General features: G+C 38.7%; 2 protein-coding genes across 11 annotated transcripts in view; one reads left to right on the top strand and one right to left on the bottom strand.

Annotated features, from left to right (window-relative positions):
- UTP18 (UTP18 small subunit processome component) overlaps positions 1 to 9,983 on the bottom strand; it is a 39,513-nt gene extending 29,530 nt beyond the window's left edge. For all 3 annotated transcript variants that reach the window (XM_060290917.2, XM_030840052.3, XM_030840051.3), the window contains exons 1-4: positions 9,558 to 9,983; positions 7,803 to 7,915; positions 5,522 to 5,620; positions 3,429 to 3,496 (exon numbers count right to left, since the gene is read on the bottom strand). In XM_060290917.2, coding sequence (XP_060146900.1) covers positions 3,429 to 3,496; positions 5,522 to 5,620; positions 7,803 to 7,915; positions 9,558 to 9,887 — 610 coding nt within the window. In that variant the 5' untranslated portion in view covers positions 9,888 to 9,983. The remainder of the gene's footprint in view (positions 1 to 3,428; positions 3,497 to 5,521; positions 5,621 to 7,802; positions 7,916 to 9,557) is intronic.
- A 248-nt stretch (positions 9,984 to 10,231) lies between these two features.
- MBTD1 (mbt domain containing 1) overlaps positions 10,232 to 22,750 on the top strand; it is a 67,673-nt gene continuing 55,154 nt past the window's right edge. For 4 of the 8 annotated variants that reach the window (XM_030840046.2, XM_060290617.1, XM_060290616.1 and 1 more), the window contains exon 1: positions 10,416 to 10,637. In XM_030840046.2, coding sequence (XP_030695906.1) covers positions 10,617 to 10,637 — 21 coding nt within the window. In that variant the 5' untranslated portion in view covers positions 10,416 to 10,616. Of the gene's footprint in view, positions 10,354 to 10,415; positions 10,638 to 11,247; positions 11,312 to 15,058; positions 15,157 to 22,750 lie in introns of those variants that run through there. The other 4 variants (XM_060290618.1, XM_060290620.1, XM_060290619.1 and 1 more) reach the window with 4 other exon arrangements.

The raw sequence follows: 22,750 nt of genomic DNA, 5'->3' as shown, positions 1-22,750 counted from the left end.
TTAAAACTCATAGAGAAAGAGATCAGGTCTGTGGTTACCAGAGATGGAGGGTAACGTGAGGGGAATTGGATGAAGACAGTCAAAAGGTACCAACTTCCAGTTATAAGAAATAAGTACTAGGGATATAATGTACAACGTGATAAATATAACTCTGCTGTATGTTATATATGAAAGGTGTTGACAGTAAATCCTAAGACTTCTCACCACAAGAAAAAATACTTCTTTAATTTTTATCTATTTTTATCATGAGATGATGGATGTTCACTGAACTTACTGAGGTAATCATTTCATGATGTATGTAAGTCAAATCATTATACTGTGCACCTTAAACTTATACAGTGCTCTATGTCCATTATATCTCAGTAAAACTGGAAGGAGGGCTTCCCTGGTGGCACAGTGGTTGAGAGTCCACCTGCCGATGCAGGGGTCATGGGTTCGTGCCCCGGTCTGGGAGGATCCCACATGCCACGGAGCGGCTGGGCCCGTGAGCCATGGCCACTGAGCCTGTGCATTCGAAGCCTGTGCTCCGCAACAGGAGAGGCCACAACAGTGAGAGGCCCGCGTACCGCAAAAAAAAAAAAAAAAAAAAAACTGGAAGGAAAAATAATAATAAAAAATAAATAAAATAAAAAATTTATGTTTAACATATTAGAGATAATGAAAGGCAAGACTCAGAATTAAGCCAGAGAACTAGACTATTAAAAAAAAAAGAACCAAATGGAAATTCTAGAACTGAAAAACAGTAATTAAAACTAACACCCTAGTGGATGGTGTTAACAGGATATCAAAATTACCTGAAGAGAGAATTAGTGGTCTGGAAAAAGGATCAGAAAAAAATATCCAGACTAAAGTACAGAAAGCAGAAAGACAGAAGATACAGAAAAGAACACAGTCTACAGCCATAACACCCTGAATGCACCTAATCTCATCAGAAAAGAACAAAGAATGTTTTAAAAAAAATTTTTAACATACATGTAATTGGTATCCCAGAAGGAAAGAAAGAATGGAACAAAAACAACGTGTGAAGAGATAACAGGCAAGAATTTCCAAAACTTAGAAAAGACATGTAGCCAGATTCAACAGCACCTACGAAGACCAAGCAGAATACAAAGCAAGCTAAAAACAATGGAATACTGCGGCAGGGGGCTGGGGGGTGGGGGGTGGGGGTGAATAAATTGACCAAACAGCAACAATAAAACTCCATAATATTAAGGAATTACTACTGATTTCTGAAGGTGTATGATAATAGCATTATAGCTGTGTTTAAAGGGAGGAGTACTTCTCTTTCAAAGATGCTCAATCTAGGGACTTCCCTGGTGGTCCAGTGGTTAAGACCCCGTGCTTCCACTGTAGGGGGCACAGGTTCAATCCCTGGTCAGGGAACCTGCATGCCAGTGGGCCAGTGGGGGGTTGGGGGGGAAAGGTAATTCAGGAAAAAAAAAAAAGATAATCTAGTATTTACAGATAAAAACAAATAATATGTTGGAGATAACTGTGAAGCTGGGTTGTAGTCACCACTCCGCCAATAAGTATACCTTGGACAAGTCACTTCTATCTTTTTGAACTTTACTACTGTCATATGTACAATTAAGGTATTAGACTTGGATATCCCAGATAGTAACAGACTGGCTAACTGTTGACCTAATTCATTTCCTTTTTCTCCTGGGCACAAGGACAATCTATATTTCCTCGTATTGCATGCAGTTAGTGTGGCCTCATGACTGAGTTCTGGCCAATAAAATGTAGGTGAAAGTATCACGTAGCACTTCCAGGACAGGACAATAAAAACTTCCCTTGGTGAGTTCTCTCTCTTCTCCTATAAGTCAACTGGTGGTCAATATCCTAGGCAACATTGGAAGAGCTAGCCTGAAGATGGCAGAACGTCTATAAACTTGGGTCCCTTAAGTAGAGCATCACCTTCTCACCACCTCAATTGTACTCATAGGAAATAAAACAATTCTACTGGATTAAGCCACTGGGATCTGGGAGATTTCCTGCTTCAATGTCAGCATAAACCTAATCTATATCTAAACTGCTGTAGTTCTATGAATCCAATATTCTAAAATGGATAATAAAATTATATTTCATCCAGGAAGGTAAACTGATGACCGAGATTTATAATTATGCCATGTAAAAAAAAGTGACAGGATGGGACTTCCCTGGTGGTCCAGTAGTTAAGACTCCACGCTCCCAATGCAGTGGGCATGGGTTCGATCCCTGGCCTGGGAACTAGGATCCCACATGCTGCGTGGGGCGGCCAAAAAAAACAGTGACAGGACAAGATGATTAACATATTTAAAAAAACCTGGAAAGACATTTCTCAAATAACAGAAGACTTTTATATGAAAGAGAGATAAGATTATATCTCTTCAAAAGGGAGGACTACAGTGTAGGGAGACCAAATTTCAAGAGTAAAAAAATTACAATTAGTTTTTAAAGAGAAGAAGAAAAGAGGAAGAAATTAATAAGGAGCACAACATTATTTGAAATATTTAAGCAGAGGCTAAATTATCATCTAACAGATGTTATAGAGAAGTTTCTTGCAGCAGATAAAGTCGGGCTACATCACTAAGAGTCCTTCAACCTCTAAAACAATCTGGTTGGAAACCAGAAGGTAAGTTTCTACTTAATAATAGATTTAAGTTTTCTAACAGAATTATATAAAACTGGCTCCTTGTAAGGGCTCCCTATACGTGAATACCATGAAGACTGACATGGGTGGGGAGATGGGAGGGAGAGGTGATGATGATAATCAAACAGAGGTTCATCAGATACCAAAGATGCTAAGAAAGGAGCTCCTGTATTACAATGGGAGGATATACTCTGGAGTTCCTCAAGGATTTCAGAAGTCAATTCCAAGGCTAAAATTTATAACTCCAAGAACTCAAATCAGATCTTGGCCAAACCATCCATATAAATAATATCTAAACTCAAAGATCTAAACAGCAGAAAACAGTTTTGGTACAAGTCAAACTTAAAATCTGCAGTTGAAAAATAGGTTTTTAGAAAGTGAATAATCATCTGGGCCTAACCTGACATGTGCTCCTTAGAAAGACATTCCATTTCCTAGTGGATAGCTAGATCAGCTGCTCATGTCTTTGGAAGGGGCTCTGAATCAAGAAATAACAGTACTACTTATTTTTTACTTAATCTATGCCATAATGTAACACAGTTCTGTTGAGGAAAAACATCATAAAATCCATCCATTATTGTCTCTACAAGTAAAGAATATGCTACTAAGTACCTCTTACACTACTGTAGAAGAGCTTCCTTCAGAAAAATGATAGACTTCAAAACCAGACATTAAAAAAAAAAAAAAGACATATTTCAAACACCAGGTTTTAACAAGCCTCGTGGGAAACCTCAAACAATAACAGAACAGGAATAGGAATCTATTTACCAACTTAAACAGAGGTGTCAACACTCACCATCTGAAGATGTTTTCCGCTTATTGGTTTCTGCCCAGGCAGGTACTCCCCCCATGGCATGCTGGAATCTAAGCAAAAATGTAAAAATAAAATTTTGTAGTAACCACTGTATTTATATAGAGTTTAATACATTTCAAGAATATAGGTCAGAGCATGAATAGAATCTCTTCCAAAGAAGTTATCATCTTTCAGAACAGAAGGGCTACTCACACAGGATAGTCCTAAATTGGTAATAACCACCTGGATACATTTGTTGTTATTTATTTACATCTAGTTACACAGTTGTCTTATTTGCACATATCAACACACCAAATTTGGTGACTAAGTAAAGAAATAGAAATCTCTTTGTGGTTATAAATCAATGCTATAGTACACAGAGTACACAAAAGAATACTAGAACATGTCTGAAAGAAAACAACCAGATTGGTAAAATAAACAAAACTTCATCATATATCCTTTGCATAAAATGGGAGCATTTCATCCTGGAAAAAGTAAGCTTCAGGAGAAGCATGACAGTTATATTCTGAAGGGCTGGTATTTGGAAGCCTGAAAAGAATCTTTCTGTTTAATGCAGAATCACAGACAAGTCCACCAAACTAAGCCCACTAGCCATAAGTAACTAGAAAACTGGACAAAATATGTGAAACTATTTTCAGGAATTGGACAACAGGCAACATAGGACTATGATCTCTAAGAGAAGAAAAATAACAAGGTGAGCAATGCCATTACTGGGATTTTCCCCTCAAGGCATTTTTATAAGACCCTGACACAGAAACAAGGAGAAAAAAGATCAGATTTGAAAGAGGCTGAAACAACACGAATTTGAGGGGCAGTCAACTGTAGAAGAAAAAGAGAAAGAGCTCCAGAAATCTGCACAGGGGTCCACAGACACTTCTTCTGAATACTAAACTGCACACTCATAGGATGAAACTCCATGAGGTCAAGCAAAGAACTACTAGGGGTCTGTAAGTTGCACAGAACCAAAACTCAGACATTTGAGTTCAACCAGTCAGAGGAAGGGTCCTTACTGAACACTCAGGGCATTCAGGAGAGATCCCAGGAAGGTCATAACTTAATAATGGGGCTAAACCAGCCTAGAATAAATGCTACTGTAGAAGAAAGCTAAAAACAAATCCTGAAAGGATCAAAGTGATTTCCAAGTCAATTAACTGCCTGCCAAGGCAAAGTTCAACACACATTAAAAGCAAAAAACAAAATCCAGACACTGAATAACATTCACACTGCCCAGAATCCAATCAAAATTACTAGATATACAGAGAAGCAGAAAAACATGAACCATAACCAGAAGAAAAAGCAGTCAACAGAAACAGAAATGACCGACCTGACAGAATTAGCACACAAGGACTTTAAAATAGCTAACACACATAAAAAGGAACAAAATTGTGCCATTTGCAGAGATGTGGATGGACCTAGAGACTGTCATACAGAGTGAAGTAGGTCAGAAAGAGAAAAACAAATACCCTATGCTAACACATATATATGGAATCTAAAAAAAGAAAAAAGGTTCTGAAGAACATAGAGGCAAGACAGGAATAAAGACGCAGACAGAGAATGGACTTGAGGACACGGGCAGGGGGAAGGGTAAGCTTAGACAAAGTGAGAGAGTGGCATGGACATATATACACTACCAAATGTAAAACAGACAGTTAGTGGGAAGCAGCCATATAGCACAGGGAGATCAGCTCGGTGCTTTGTGTCCACCTAGAGGGGTGGGATAGGGAAGGTGGGAAGGAGATGCAAGAGGGAGGAGATGTGGGGATATATGTATAGCTGATTTGTTATACAGCAGAAACTAACACACCACTGTAAAGCGTTTATACTACAATAAAGATGTTAAAAAAATAATATCATTGATTATATTTAAATGGTGGGATTACAGGTTTTTTCCAAAGTTTTTTGTACTTGATTCCTTCTCAGGCCCCCATACTAAAACTTAATCATGTCTTCCAAGAACAATGCTCTTCCAATTCAAAATGGAAATCTGACTACCCAAGAAGCCAAAGACTGAGCAAATCAAAATAAAATACTGGTTATAAATACATCTTGGCAAACCTATAAAAAAGGACACTTACTCTTCCTTAAGTCTCTTTTGAAGCTCATCTTTTGAAAGTTTATTTTCACTGGCATTTTTCATCATATCTTTCCGAAAACGATTGTTCATCATGTCAACCCTATAAAAAAAACAGAAAACAGCATGCTTTCAATAACTTAAAGAATCAACATAAATAGTTGCTGCCTTTAGTATTTTGAGCAAACAACATAGGTCAAGATTTATAAGATGTGGAACATCTCCAATGCACATTCTCCATTCTTCCCGAAACAAAAAGGAATCTCCAATATTTCGGATCATCTAGTTTACCCTTTGAAGAGTTATTTCAAATTCACAATTACTTATCTAGACACAGCTTATGCCATTCACCAAAATAAATTCCAGGTAAATCAGAGTTAAATACAAAAAAACAAAAAAAAACAAAAACCCAAACCTTAAAATACTGTGAAGGAAAAATACAGGCAAATATTTCTCTCTCTCTGAAGAACTTTTTACTGAAAACAACAGCCAAAAAAAAAAAAAAAAAAAGGAAAAGTGTCATAGACTTCACTACATCAACATTAAAATATTCTGTGCATCAGACAACATTAAAACAAACTTAAAGGCAAACAAAAAGCTAGATAATGTGCAATAAATTTGACATATAAAGGTTTGAAATTCTCAATATGCAAGGAGCTGATATACTAAAATCATTAATAAACAGTCTCATCTGCCATTTGCGACAACATGGATGACCCTGGAGGACGTCAAGCTAAGTGAAATAAAACAGACATCAAAGAGAAGTACTGCATAATCTCACTTATATGTGGAATCTGAAAAGAATAGAATACGTAGAAGCGAAGAGCAGAATGATGGTTACCAGGGGTGAGAAGGTAGAGGAAATAGGGAGATGTTGGTTAAAGGGTACAAAGCTGCAGTTACGTAGCATGACTGCAGTTAATGACAATATTGTACGCTGGAAATTAGCTAAGGGAGTAGATTTCAGGGGCTCTCACCACAAATAAAAATGGTAACCATCTGAAGAAATGGAAATGCTAATTAGTTCACGTAACTATAGTAATAACTTCACCGTGTATACATATAGCAAATTATCATGTTGTACACCTTATGTACAATTTTTATTTTAAAAATAAAAAAACAAAATGAAAGTCTCCAGTAGACAAATACGCAAAGACATAATGGAGACTACTTTTAAGAAAAACCAACACTAATAGTTTTCTCAACACAAGTTACATGTTTCCTACCCTAAACTGTCACCCTAAACTGACAATGTCTGAAAAAAGAGAAATCATTGCTTTTATTTTTTTTTAAGATTTTTTTGATGTGGACCATTTTCAAAGTTTTTATTGAATTTGTTACAATATTGCTTCTGTTTTATGTTGTAGGTTTTTGGCCGCAAGGCATGTGGGATCTTAGCTCCCCCACCAGGGATCGAACCCGCACCCCCTGCACTGGAAGGCAAAGTCTTAACCACTTGGACCGCCAGGGAAGTCCAGAGAAATCATTGCTTTTAAAATGGAGTGAAACGGACACTCTTCAATGGAAAGGTAAATTAGCAGAACCTCAGGGTCAGCCTGGCAGTATTTATCAAGAACCTTAAAAATGTCTGCTCTTTGACTAAGTTCATCTATCTCAAAGAATCTTTCTTAAATAATTTTAAGTAGAAAAAGATTTATGCATAAAGATGCTCATCTCAACATCAATCTATTAAGAGGAAAAATATTTATCCAACGATAGCTACGTAAATTATGGTTAAATCATATAATGGACTATAATACATCCATTTTAAAATGTTTATAAAGGTTTTTTTTTTTTAATTGGGGAAAATACTTGCAATACAATACATTCTCATCTTAAGGTACATATTGTACATTATGGCTAACTTTTTTTGGTCTTTTCTCAATTTCAGGCATTGTGTTAAGAGCTCTACATACACTATTTAATCTCAAGAGCCTTCTGATATAGTTACTATTATCCCTATTTTACACATGAGAAAAGGTAGGTTCCAAACTTGCCAATGGTCAGTTAGGAACTGGCCTAACTAGGAGGCAAACTCAGGTCTGACCCCAAACACTGTGCTCTTTTAGCTTTTCTATACAGCACAGAAGAAAGAGGGAGAGATGTATGCCAACATGTTAACAGTGGTTCTCCCTCGGTGATGGGATTATGAATGATCTTTGCTATACTTTCCAGTATTTTTCAAGTCTTCACGTACTCACATATTCAGAAAGAGAACTTTCTTAAAACCTGCAAAGTAACTTTTGAAGAATCAGGGACTCCAGAAGAAAAATTAGGCAACCTACATCTCCTCATCTTCATCTTCTTCATCCAACCAAACTGGCTTCTTCTGAGGTGGAAAATTATCTTTTGCTTCATTCTCCACTTCAGAGTCACCTGAGTCTTCTTGTACTTGAACCTAGAAAAGACAAAATACCCACAAGCACTGAGTCTTTCATACCCCATGGTGGCAGACTTTGCAGAATAGTGGCTTGTAGAATGCTTTGTTTTCATGGCCCTCTTATCAAATTATGGGACAGAATGCTACCACAGCAAATGCTGGAGATCGAACAGAAAATGAGGAGATTAGAGAATGGCACCCCCCGTTGGACACATGAGGTAAGATTGGAATAGTCAAAGAGTCAACTTGCTGAAAGGAAAAAACCAAGTAAGACAAGTAAAAAAGGTAAGTTGACAGATGAATAAAGGAGCAGGGAAAATTACAGAACTACAGAAATCACAGGACCAAAGGCAGACACCAAAGATAAAATAACATGACTGAATGTCATAATTAAGTCATATTTCATATTCATAAACATACTTCTCCACTTTTCTTAACTGTTCTTGACCCCTTACCTCCTCAAGAAACTTTATACTACCCAAACAAATCTAAATCTAGACCACAGAATTTCACCTGAAGTGAGCTTGAGAGCTTTCCCAAAACCACATGATAGAAATGTCCAAATGATTTCTACTTGCTCTATTATTGGCCTATGATCCTTCAAAGCCCAACAAACCCCACCTCACTTAAACTGTTTCTTTTCCCGAATGGGAAACTGTCACACAGTTCAGCATTTTTCCAGTAGCATTTCTCTATCTCCCAACTAGATTCTGCAACCTCTCCCATAAGCACCCAAATGAGGTTCTGGCAATCAACTGATACTTGGTAGGTCTGCATTCGTTTATCAAACTGAGTAATTCTCAGTGAGGCTTTGCTTGACTACCCTATGTAAAATTTCACAGGCCCCCTCGACACACGCTTATCTCCCTTTCTTGAACGCCTTTATTTTTTTTTTCCTTCAGCACTTCACTGACATAACTTGAATTTTATCTTCTGCCTCTGCCACTAAGTATCCAAGCTCCAAGAAGGCAGGGATTTTTGTTAGTTTTCGTCCACTGCTGTTTCTCCTCCAGTGCCTAGAAACTGCCTGAGACTCCCTATATTGGAAGAAAAGACAAGTATAGGATGAAAAAAAAAAAAAAAAAAGCAAAAAGCATGCAAAAAAATTATAATCAATTAATCATGCAGGGTTTGCACTGCCAGGAGAAGTATCTGGCGCCAAACTGGCTCACAAATATTACTTTAATAGACGAATACACGGTCACTCTCAAAAGCTGGCTTATCAACCACTCGATGTGGTTGTTAAAACAGACTCCCAGGCCTGTGCCCACGAATTCTGATTTCACAAACGAAGTGCAACCTCTGAATCACAGCAAAGTATTGAGGCAGGCGATTGAATGACCAAGAGAGAAGAAACACTGAGCCTGGGGAGAAAACAGTGGAACTGAGCCACTGCCACTAATCGAAAGATGCTCACGATTAGTTGGCTAAACGAATATGTGTTGAGCACCTGCTGCATACCAGGCTCAGCGGCTCCCTCGGGGGCGGAGAAAGGCGCGGTCTCCGCCCTCCCGGGACTTTCAGTCTGGCACCCCGCGGCGCCCGCATTCCCGGTTCCCTCCCACCTGAACGCTCCCCTGCGCCACAGGTCGCCCAGGCTCCGCCCTCGGAGGCACACCGCCCACCGAGCGCCCAGCCCGCACGCCGCGGCCTCCCTCACCCGCGGGCCCCGCAGACGCCGCAGCAGCGCGTCCTCGTCGTCCTCGACGTCGCCGAAGACCAGCTCCTCCAAGCACCGCTCCACGGCCGGCTTGTCCTCCTCCAGCGTCTGGCGGTTCCGCTGCCGGAGCCGTCTCTCTTCCTCGGCCGCGACTACGGCGGCCGCCGCGCGCGGCCGGGCCGGCGATTTCCGCTGAAATGAAGGAGCAGCCTTTTGGAGCGGCCCGCCCGGCCCCGCGGCTCTATCGTCCGGCCTCATTCGGGTCTTCCGGTCTGGTCTCGCTCCGGCTCTCCGGTCCGGTCTCGTTTGGCTCCTCCGTTCCGGCGGCATGGTTCGGTTTGAGAAGGAACGCAGGTGCTCACGTGGATCCTCACTGCGCGTGCGCCGAGGCCCTTGCTTTTCGTAGCGGCTGAGGCCACAGGGGGCCGGAAAGAGGCTGCACCGCCCTGTGAGCACGTGACCAGCACTGTCCCCCTTGTGTAACGCCCATCCCCTCACGAGCCCCTCCCCGTGTGGGAGTTCCTCCGAGAGAACCAATCTTCCGGGTGGAGGGGGAAGCGGCGTGACTGGAGTGGAAATTTTTTTCCAACAGAACTTCGCAGCTGCAATTGATTGAAAGGAGCGCAAGAAAGCCAGGGTATAAACTGAGATGACAGGCTAAAACTGCTACTCTTCTTCCTAACTTTTTAACCACTCGACTTACAGGAGCCCAATCGCCTTTTCCACCCCTTCGTCTTGGTACGGCCCTTGGAGTACGGAGCCTGCAGAGGGTCCCACGCTGGAAGACAGACGGAGGGTATGTAGGGAAGTGGGCCAATCGGGGCGCGGGTCACGGCGCAGGCGCGCTGGGGAGGGAGGGCTATGCTAATGTTGTTGATATCCTGGGGCCACCCGAGTTAAAGGGGGGAAATCCGGGGGCTGCCGCCGCCGCCACCGGTCTGGGCCCAGTCGGGGCCCCCCTGTAGTCGCCGTAGTCCCGGGGAGAGGCGCCTGCCCCCAGATCGGGAGGGGGCGCCGCGGGCCCGGGGAGCACGGACAGCCCCTACCCATGAGGCCCTGATGGAAAACACAAAGGATCTGGTGAGAGCCGAGCGCGGCATCTGCTTTGTGTGCCAGGTTGGGGGGACGCCGGCAGCCCCCCGACCCCAGGAACCCCTGCAGCCCCCTGACCCCGCTCCCAGGCCTGCTTCTCCATCCCACGCCCCCTCCACCTCCGGAGCCCCCCTCCCCCTACCGGCCGTTAAACGATTCGGGGGTTCCCCTCCCCCCATCCCCGGACTCATCAGGGTTCTCTCTATCCTCTTTACTTTTTGGAAGAAAAATTTTAGAAGAAAGTTCTCTTCGTTCCGGTCTCCCGTCCCCCTTCAGCTCTGGCTTGGGGAGAAAGGCTGGATTTGAGACTTCCTTTTTTGGCCGCCCAAGAATCGGGGAGTGGAGTCTTCACTTCTCCCAAGGGGGCAGAGTTTTGGTGCTTTGCAGGGGAAGGCGCCTCTCGGCTGTGGGGCAGGTGCCACGAGGCGTTTCGCACGTGGAGGTGGAAAAATTGAAAGGGGGCGGGGTGGGCACGTGTGGGATGGGAGAGGTGGGAGTGGTGATTGGGAAGCCGCCGCCTATTTAAAAGGGTTCTAGGTCGGTGGGCTTTTACGACCGTTGCGTTCTCTTTTGTGAAATAAGAATCCTAACATTTCAGAGTCGGAAGAGACATTAGAGGTCACCCAAAGCAGCCGTCCCCTGTGCAGCCTCTCTGACAAGTGGTAGGTAGCCTGGCCTCTGCCTAAACCCCTGCAAACACTGAGCGCTCGCTGCTGCCATGGAAAGCCCTTGCCGTTCAGTTCTGATTGTTGTCTGCCTACCCTTATTAGACTCTTTAGACTCATTCATGTCCTTATTAAGTGGATTCCCTTTTTACTTCTCAAATTTTCTCTCACATTCTCCTCACCCACTGCTCATTGGCCTATATTTTGTGTGCCAGGAAAGAACAGCAGGGAAGTGGGGGAAGGAGGGCTTGAGAGATAGTGAGAGCCGTCTGAAAACTTTGTTTTGTTACATTTGTCAGTTCAAATGTGCTGGCTTCTATGTCTGAGAATGGTTGATATTTTTCTACAGGAAGTTTGGGAAATAGGATCTGGGAATTTCATGGCTGTTTTCTCTCACTAGTGCATCTTTTTAAAGTTAGAAATTTCAGCATTCTATCTCAAATCACATTTCTCGTTGCCTAAATCACTTTCCCTAAGGGATGCCTAAATTGCCTCTTGGAGATAGTACCAAAGCTGTTAGAAGCATCTCCTGGTAGAGGGATGATCAGAAGAACTGCACTCCCCACCACCACCTCCTTTTGACCTGTGTTTTCCTTTCAAGCTGGGCTTCCTGCTTGGGGCCCCTCCTTCACAATACATTCTCTTTTTCGTTTCCAATTTTTAATGAGATATGAAATTTTTGCAACACTTTAATATTTGCCTAGAGTTTGCAATATTTTTCATGCTTCTTGTATTAGTATACATCAGTAGTTATCACTCGGTGGTTTAGATAGTTCAGTTCTACTATTGTCACTTAGCATTTTTCTAATACTCTCCTTCATTTGGTGAGCTATGCTGCTTCCAAGAGAAGTTTTATTGGCATAGGAATCTTGGGGGCACATGTTTTCCTCTTCCTAATATGGTGAAGTGGGAGTCAAGGCGTAACAGATAAAATGTAGAGGTAATGAATCTAGTATAAAAGCCAGAGAATGAATTTTACTTTAAACTCCCAGTCCCCCGGTTAAAATGTTAGAGCACAGAAATTGTTTTCTCTCCCCCTTTTATGACTTGGAGACTGTTGCTCTGCTCTAATGTGCTTACACTGTATTTTTTTTCATTTGTTTACCTCTACACCGATGAGTGTTTAGAAAGAAAATAGCTGTCTTTTTTTGCACCACCTCCTTCCCTGAATAACAAGTAGCTTCTACTTATGTAGAACCCCATACTCCACGCTTCTGGGTGACTTGCAAATTATGGCAAAAACTGTCTGAATAAGTATCTGTTCATAAGTATCTTATGTTGAACCATGTTTTTTAACTGTCCAGTTTTTAATTTTGTACACACTTTGACATGTGATATTTTCTCTAAATCTAGTCACTGAAAGTTAACATGGGAATGAATACTAGATACTGATAAAAGTTAATGGAGCTGCATAATTCTGTCTTGAAAGTTTTCATTAACGTGAAATTCCCAAGTTCCTGTTCACTTTAAACATGAACTGTCATGACTTAAGCTGACTGACTTTGGAGACGTTTGCATTCTAAACATACTAGACAGGAATGACTGGTTTTATTTTTAAAGAAGACACTACTGTATATTTTTATGGCTGGTTATATGTTGATTTAATTAGTGTCTAAACCTTTTCTTAGATGTTCAGAGGCTTCAAACCCTCAGTTTCATCAGAAATTAAAACTATTTAAATTGTTTTAAATGTAACATAGTTGTCAAAGGAAGGTTAAACTATAGCTTAGGAGTGAAAACAACCTATTAATGTTATAAATACAAAACCACTAGATTACTGAAAGCCATGAGTTCTCAGTGATTTGAGTGACCACATCCTAAAATTAGACAAGTCACTATTCTTTTGGTTGCTCTTTGTTTCTCAATTGTTCATCTTTAAAATGTTTGCTAAGTAAGATTTAACTTTTTCATATTTATAATGTTAAGGTAAGCCAATTATCATTAGTTTCAGAGTTTCAGATCCAAAAGAAAGATAAAAACATCAGGATGGTAAAAGAGGAAGGAGTTAATAGTTAAACTAAGATATGCCTCCTAACACTAGGGTATTCTTAACTGTCCAAGGCTACTTTTAATTTTATACAAAAATTGCAAATTGTTTGATTTTAGTCATGAATTTTAAATAAGCCTTTGTTTTTTTAGGATTTTTTTCCCATAAATTTAAAATTTCTTACTGCAACCCACAAGGAAGGGTGGAAAGAAAACAATTCCCATTTGAATAAACCCTAAATTTATGGGGATGAAGTGATGCAGTATGAGGGACACTGGCAGATTAGGTTAGCATTTCAATTCTGCCACTAAATAACTTCATATGCCTTGTTGGACAAGATTCTATGCCTCAGTTTTCTCATCCTTAGAGTGGAAAGGTTGGTCTAGAATTAACATTATCCAATAGAACTTTCTGCAGTGATGGAACTGTCCTGTATCTGTGCCATCTGTATGGTGGCCACTAGCCACATGTGGCTGTTGAGCACTTAAAGGGTAACTAGTGTGGCTGAGGAGCCCAATTTTCAATCTCATTTAATCAAGTGTAAATTTAAATAGCCACATGTCTGCCACACTGGACAGATAATAGAACAGTGTTTTCCAAGCTTAGCTCATCACCACAATCACCTCTTGGGGATCTTATAAAAATACAAAACCTCCCTCTTGTGGGTGATCAATCAGTAGGTCTGCGGTGGAGCCTTCTTCAGAAAGGTTTATCAGATTGGTTAGAGCAATACTGCATGAGAAGATTTCTGAGCTCCCTTCTAGTTCTCACTTTAGTATTGATAACTTAAAATGTAATGTAGTAGAAATGAGCTACGGACAAAGTTGGCAAACTGGCCAGGCTCTGCCTCTGCCACCTCCTGACCTGTGATCTTAATGCAGGTTGCCTAATCTCTTCAGGCTTCATTTTCCTCATCTAAAATAAGGGCCAGCCAGGAATCAGCCGTGCCTTCCTCCCAAGGTTTCCGTAAACCTCCAGTCAGATGTGATGACCACTGTATAAGAAAATGGGAGCTGCTATAAATGATAAAATGTTAAGATATCTATCCAGAATCCCTTTTTCTTATTTCCCTTTTCACTGTTATTATCTAATTCCTACTTACATTGTAGAACTAGTTGTATACAATACGCATTAATTAATTTAGTAATTTCTTGTTGTCTCAACTATTTGGCCGTAGTTTATAGTCTAGTTTTAGGATGTGCATATTAAGTTTAACACTTTTTTGTACTTCTGGTGCTTAGCATAATGATTTGTATATATTGCTCAGTAAATGTTGGATAATACCATCTATTACTTTACTATTAGACTTCAAAATTTTAATTAGCTAGTTTCAGATTATTTTATACACCAGAGAAATAACCCCCTTGTGTGCATATGTGTGTTTAACTCTATTTCAATTGTTCCATTATTAATACCCTATAGTGTTTATTGTTAGTGATTGTGTATCTTTTGAGCAACCAGCTCCAAATATATTTTTAAAAGATAAACACCAAGAGAATGTCATCATTTTGCATCAGTATTTTTAGGTATATCAAATCAAGATGATGCTGAATAACCTATTTAACTTATTTTTGCTACATTAACATTATAAATGCTCTTGTTTGATTACTTAAATTACATTTACACTTCAGCCCAGCCTTAATATAAATTCAGTTATTTGGAGTAGAATTGATAGCTGATAATGAATGATCTCAAAGACCCTCTCGGTTACTGTATTTCAGACTTAATTTTGACGAGGTCATCTTATTTTTAATTAGCTTTTCAGGTTCATACTTAAGGATTCATAACTTTCTTCTGAAGAACTGAAAGCGCATTCATGTGAATTATTTTATTTTTCAAACATCCTTCCTGTGTGGTAAGTGGTGTTTTCCTTATTTAGAAGAAAGGGAAACTGAGACCCAAATAATTGTTACATCCAAAGTCCTGCGTAATAGAACCAGGACTTGAACCCAAAGAGATAGAAATTTGTATTTTTTATATATCAAAGATAGCTTCCCTTTGCTCACTGTTGCTTTAAATCTTAGAGTATTGTTATGTAGAACATTGTCCTCTCCTGTCCTTCTCTGGGTACTTTTCACTTTCTCTAGGTGGGATATTCAGGATATTATTGCTTTCAGTTTCGATGACTGTATTTTTGACATGGACTTACTCTTTCACATTGAACTTGTGGGAAACAAAAACCCAACAATCCCAAATCCTTACCATTTATTTTTCTCCTAATAGTAAACTTAGAAAGCCAGAAGGCCTTTCTGTTTAGCCCAGTGAATTGTATCTTGATAGTGGTATGAGGAAGAAAGCAGCAAGAGCTAAGTAGCTCTTACTGAGTCCAGTCATCATAGAGTATCTGTTAATTCTTATTTTGAACTTTGTCAGTTCACACATACAACGTTCAGACTTAAGGTTCTAGAAAACTTATATTCCATGACTAAATATAAAACTTTGATAATTATATGGGTCACTGTACCCTGTTAGTGTGGATAATGGAGAATTGGTTAACTTTTGATTAGTTTATTCATGTTGAAATTATGCTATTAGGACTTGGTTGCATATTTATATGTACTTGCATTTAGAATCTCAAATATTTTCTGTAAAATTTCTCCTGGAGAGGTTTACACTTTTATTGCAACCTGTGGGGTGATTATACAAATAATTTAATGGTTATACTTTTTAATTCCTTTGTAGATTTTATAAGGAGGAAGGTTCATCAGGGTTACAGTCACGGTAGGAAAATGAAATTCTACTGCAATTTATGACTTCCTACATTTTGTCACTCTAAAAACCTCTTTTTTGTTTTATTTTTCATTATAGAAGTGTTACATATTTACTGTTTTTAAAAAAAAATGAAAAATATGGAAAAGTTAAAATTATCCTCCCATCCCATTCTCACACTGTTAACAGTTTAGCTATTCCTTCAGGATCTTTCTAAATGCATACATAAACAAACACAGATATATCAATCTGTGCATATACCAGCATATATTGTTTCTTTTAATAAAAAATGAGTCATATTATTCGTATTTGGCAATTTACTTTTTTTCAGTATTTCAAATACTTTTTACTCAGTATTTTACCTATAGTAAATCACCCCCCTACTGATGGTTAGATTGCCTTCAGTTTTTCACTATTACATTATTGCTGCAAGAAATATCCTTCCACATGGATTCTTGTGTCCTATGAGTATTTCTGAAGGACAGATTCCTGAAAGTGGAATTCCCTGGTCAAAGGCATGCTCATTTTTTTTAAGTTTTCCTAAGTAATGCAAATTGCCTTCCAAAAAGATGGCATATGTTTGCCTTCCTACCAAGTGTATATGAGTGCTTTTTCTCCCATACATAAATTTACCAATGCCAGATATCATCAGTCTCTCAATTTTTTTACCAGTTATTGAATTCTTTAGAGGTAGTTTATACTTTATAAAAATTAACTTTTATTTTTATAAAACAAATGCATGCACTTGATAGTACCATGTAAACAATAGTAGAAGTGTACCCCCAAAAAGGATCCCTTGCAGCAATCTTTTTTTCTCTTCCCAGTTCAGCTTTCATGAGACAAGTACTTTTTTTTTTTTTGGCCGTGCCTCATGGCATGTGGGATCTTAGTTTCCTGACCAGGGATCAAATCCATGCCCCCTGCAGTGGAAGCACGGAGTCTTAACCACTGGACTGCTAGGGAAGTCCTGAGACAACTACTTTTAATTCTTTTATCTTTTTGATCTAATATCCATCTCCATAATTCTAAATATTAGACTTCCATTACCTGATGTATGAATTTTAGGTATTATATTTTGACTTCCTCTGTGCTAGTTGAGGAGTTACCATATATGCCCTAATATTAGGCAAGGTCTCACCACCTGCAGTCATCCCATCACCTTATATTCAAAGCCTTGAGTAGTCACCTAACATGGTTTTTCAGTTTTATTTTGAAGAGCAGTGTGTTCAGAATGGCACATTACCTGAAACAGTTTTATTTGATATTTGTTTTCTGTGCTTACAGAAGTTAGCTGATAGAACCATAATTAAGAAAGAAAGAGAAAGGAGGTTAAAATTGAACATAGATTTAAGATTATTCCCTTGATTCATATTGCTAGTGTTCATTTTAGCTCTGTGACCTTGGGCAAATTACTTAATCCGTTTGAACCTCTGCTTCCTCATTTGTAAAAAGGGCGTAATAATATTTGTAAGGATTAAATGCATTGCTACATATTAAGTGCTTAGAATGTCCCTAGCACATATTAAGCATCCTTTAAGTTGTATGACTTATATTAGTTGTATTACTAATCTTAACAGACTTTTTACAAATAAGGAGCAAAAGTATTTCATAAGGTTACTGCGGAATTTACAAATAAACTCCTGTAGAGAAAATGTGTTTCTAAACCAAATTAGATGAAAATGAACAAGACTTACTCTGGAAAACTGTCAAGTGATACAAAAAGTGAATCTAATGTGTGACAGGGGAAGTGTTTCAGAAAATGGCAAAAGCAATATTTCTAAGATAATATATTCTAATATACTACTTAAACATGTATGTATAGACTTCTTCTGGAGAACAGTGGCAGAAGCCTGATGCAATTTTCCCACCCACCTACCTATAAACCAATAAAAAAGCATGTATAAATCACGCACCACCCCTGCCTTCAGCATTAAGAAACAGATTACCACAACCTTCAAATTACCTATAAGCAGAGAAATCAGATTCCAAGACCTCCTCCTGCCCATATGAAGAGTGGGAAAGGGAAGTCTTAACAGGTTTGTTGAAAGAGTTTAGGGACATGGAAGGCTTAGATGAAGCACAAAAGTACCACTTCCAAAAGAGAGAAATTCATCACTTAAGTTCCAAAATACTGAACACAGGTTTGAAATCTGATAGTTCACAGTTCCAGCCACAGAGAAGAGCTTGAATGCAAGCAATACCAGAATTGGTAAGCTGAAATTACCAGTGCTTCATAGGGAAGGAGTGAAGACATGGAGACTTGGAGTCATGGATAAAGAGAGAGAAGGAAGAGGAAAAAATCTTTCAGAAAAAGAAAGAGGATGTTCTTTAACTAGGAACTCTGACCATGAAATGAATAGAAATAGAAAAGAATGGATCACATCCATACAGAACTTCTCTGAGAAGAAACAGTGTGAGTCAAAGCATATCAGCTGATGAATATCTCTCCTCCCCCAAAAAAGAAAAACGTGAGGCAGAAGAAAATTGACACAATAATACTCAAAATGAAATAAAACATCTTCAGACCATATTTGGAGATAAGGGTAAAAAAATACCTTCACTCAGAAATATAACACAGAACAGAAAGGGACAAAAAACAGGATGAAATAAGGTCAGATTAGATTAAACTGAGAAAGTAGAAGGAAAAAAATCATATCAGAAATGAAGACTAAGTTACAAGTTTCCCAACAAACAATAGAGTCAAATGCAAATGTAATAAAAGACATAGAAGAAAAACAAAACTAAGAGAATGAAAATGACAGTTTTAGTGAAAGGTGGGTACAAAAAGTCTCACATGTAATTGGTGTCTCTCAAGAAGGCAGAGGAATAAAAGCATAACATTTAAACGCATAATCAAGAAAACTTTCTGGAAATAAAAGATCTGAATCTTGAATTTTGAATATATGAAAAGTTCATACCAGAATATAAACTCCAAGATAATATTCTAGTAAAGCTATACAACTTTAAAGATTCATAAAAATTCTCAGGGCCTCCAGGGTAAAAAGATGAAGTGACTTACAAGGGCCAGAGAATTAGACTGGTATTGGGTTTCTCAAAAGCAACATACACAGCAAGAAATAGTGGCGCATCGCCAATTAAAAATATTTTCAAATTGGCTTAGAAAAGCAAAACCCACTTTATAATGTACAATAGGCCCTTAAAACAGTAGAAGTAAAAGAATGAACAAAGATATACCTGGCAAACAAATAATAAGAAAACAGGATTGGCAATGCTGATAAAGTAGAAGTCAAACCAAAAAGCATTGAACAAGACAAAAGAGGACAGTTTATAATGCTACAACCACAATTCACAACAAAAGTACAATAGTTGTATATATGAACCAAATAACAGCAACAATCTGTGTAAATCAGAAGCTATAAAAAATGCAAGTAGTGAAAAGCACTAAAAATTGGAGACTTTAATACTCTTAGCACAAGATAGGTGTTGTAGACAAAAAATAAGGTTATAAAAGATCTAAACCACATAATAAGGCAGATCATCAGGTATATCCATTGCTACATCCTAGTAGACACTATATTTCAAACACAGAGTATTCATAAAAATTGTTGCTAAATTAGGAAAACATCAGTAGGTTCCATTCAAGAAAGCAAAAGCAAAACCAAAAAGCAAAAGGGCACTTCCATCTTGAAATTTAGAAACCTTCTATTATATGTTAGAAAGCCTTGTGCAAAAAAGTTCATAGCAGTTTTGTTCATAGTATTCAAGTCTGGGTGGAGAATGGATAGACTAATACATTGATAAAGTTCAGTTTCACTCAGCAGTAAGAAGCGTTGAACCATTACACATGCAATAACATGGATAAATCTCAATATAGTCCGTATAGTTTTATTCCATTTATGTAAAATCTTAAATATGTGCAAAATTAAGCAATTGTGCTAAAACTGGGAGGAGGAGAAAAACTGACTGTGAAAGGACATGAGGGAGCTTTCTAGAGGGATAGAAAATTTCAGCATCTTGATTGAACTTGAAAAGTTCAGCATCTTTGATATGCATTCAAAATTATGCCTCAATTTAAAAAAATCAACTTTTGGATAAACAGGGAATGCAAACAAATTACAGAGTTTCTAGAAAGTAATAATAATGGGGCTTCCCTGGTGGCGCAGTGGTTAAGAATCCACCTGTCAATGCAGGGGACATGGGTTCGAGCCCTGGTCCAGGAAGATCCCACATGCCGCAGGGCAACTAAGCCCGTGTGCCACAACTACTTAGCCTATGCTCTAGAGCCCGTGAGCCACAACTGCTGAGCCCATGTGCCAAAACTACTGAAGCCCACATGCCTAGAGCCCGTGCTCCACAACAAGAGAAGCCACTGCAATGAGAAGCCCGCGCACTGCAGCCAAGAGTAGCCCCTGCTCGCTGCAACTAGAGAAAGCTGCACACGGCAACAAAGAACCAAAGCAGCCAAAAGTAAATAAATAAATAAATTTATAAATAATAATAATGAAAATGCTACATACATACCAGAATCTGTGGAATACGTTTAAAGCAGTGAGCAGACGAAAATTCGTACTCCTAAATTATCAGCTGTTAAAGGAAAATTCAAAAGTAAATTCTAAATTTTTTATTGGCTTTGTCAGCAGTTGATACATTGGGCAACATCCAGTCTAGCAGGTAGAAAGGAGCTCTGAAGAGCTGCAGAAGGCCAAGAGATTTTGATAGACCAAAGTGAGCAGGAGGAACAAGGAAGTTATACTGGGCATTTGCTGATTGGTTAAAATGGGGTTGCTGGCCTTAATGGAGCAAAAGGAAGTCTTGGAGCTGGGTCAAGTAACTTGTGCTGATAGGTTGACTTAGGCTTATCTTTTTCTGGAAGAGCGGAGTGTAGAAAACTAACCACTAAATTTTGGCTTTCTGACTTGGGGCTTAGCATGAGCAACTCCACCTTGGGCCTAATCCGGTTACTTTAGCATAGTAAATATAGAAGATTGAAAATAAATAATTCCCAACTCAGAAACAAAAAGAGCAAAGCAAAACACACACAAAAAAGGGAATAATAGATAAAAGTAGAAGTTAATGAATTAAAGGACAGAGAAACTATACATAAAATTGATGAGTCAATCCTGGACCTTTGTGGGAAAATTCACAAAGTATGTAAACCACTAGCTAGTTTAATCAAGGGGGAAAGGAGAATGCACAAACATACAAAATAAGAAATAAGAAGGAAATAACTTGATACAGAAGAAATTGAGAAAATCTTACACAACTATTTTGCACACACTGTGCAAATAAATTTGAAAACCTAGATGAAATGGATTATTAGGAAAATACAGTTTGAGAAAATTGACCTCACTAGAGAGTTTCCTAAAAACTTAGGTAAATTTCTCTATTTCTTTTATGGAAATTATCAAGGAGCTATCCCACAAAACACCAGGCCTGAGTGATTTCACAAGGGAATCTGCAAAACCTTTAGATAGCATGTAGTCCCAATGCTACACAAATCATTTCAGACCATAGAAAATGAAGGAAAACTTTCTAATTATTTTTATGAAGCAAGACTAATACTGATTTCTGAACCTGATAAAGATGGTGCAAAAAAATGAAAATTAGACATTTATGAATATCAGTGCAAAATCCTAAATATTGTGCAATCTCTGAACACAATAGTCAAATACATTATGACGAAGTGAGCTTGATAGTAGCAGTACAAGAATGATTCAGTATTTGGAAGTTTGTTGATATAATTTACCATATTAATAGCTCTAAGGAGAACAGTCATTCTCTTTTTAGATGTTGGGAAAGTCTGTGACAAATTCAACACCTATTCCTAATAAAAACTTTTAAGAAAACAGGAATGGATAGATCCTTCCTTAACATGATTTTCGTAAATGCACATGCACACTCACATACATACATACATCAAAATATCTTAATCCTGGGGCTTCCCTGGTGGCGCAGTGGTTAAGAATCCGCCTGCCAGTGCAGGGGACACGGGTTTGAGCCCTGGTCTGGGAAGATCCCACATGCCGCGGAGCAACTAAGCACGTGCACCACAACCACTGAGCCTGTGCTCTAGAGCCCGTACTCTGCAACAAGAGAAGCCACCTCAGTGAGAAGCCTGCGCACAGCAACGAAGAGTTCTTCCCACTAGCCGCAACTAGAGAAAGCCCGTGCAGCAACGAAGACCAACGCAGCCAAAAATAAATAAATAAATAAAGCCAATGCAAAAAATACAGTTAGGAAAAAGAAAATTATAAGCTTAGTGGAAAAGAGAAAAGTTTCTTTGCAAGTGACATTATAGTGTATCTGGAAAGCCCTAGAAAATCAATGATAAAACTTTCCAAATAATTTAGCAAGATTACAGGATATAAAATAATAAATCTAAGTGTACTCAGTCAATTCAACAATATAACAAAAGGGAAAATTGCATTTACATTAGCCACGAAAAATAAAATACTTAAATTCATAAGGATTTCCTTTTAACAAAAATTGTTCAAAAGCCTATATGATGCAAACTATACAACGTTTCTTGTTCTCAGTTAAGACATTTCAACATTATGAAGATTCCGAAGTTAGTAAATCTAATGAGGCCCTAATAAAAACACCCAACAATTTTTTGGTATAGAACTAAGCTAGTTAATACTGAAGTTCATTTGGAAAAATAAAACATGCAAGAATATCAAAGCATTAAAGGAAGAATATTGGGGGCGGGTGTCTAGGCCTACCAGATTTCAGACTAGACTAGGAAGGCTCTCTAATTTAAAAAGGAAGCTATTGGCACA

This window comes from Globicephala melas, chromosome 20 (genome assembly GCF_963455315.2).
Source record: "Globicephala melas chromosome 20, mGloMel1.2, whole genome shotgun sequence".
NCBI lineage: Eukaryota > Metazoa > Chordata > Mammalia > Artiodactyla > Delphinidae > Globicephala > Globicephala melas.
This window is presented reverse-complemented; position numbering and strand designations above follow the sequence as displayed.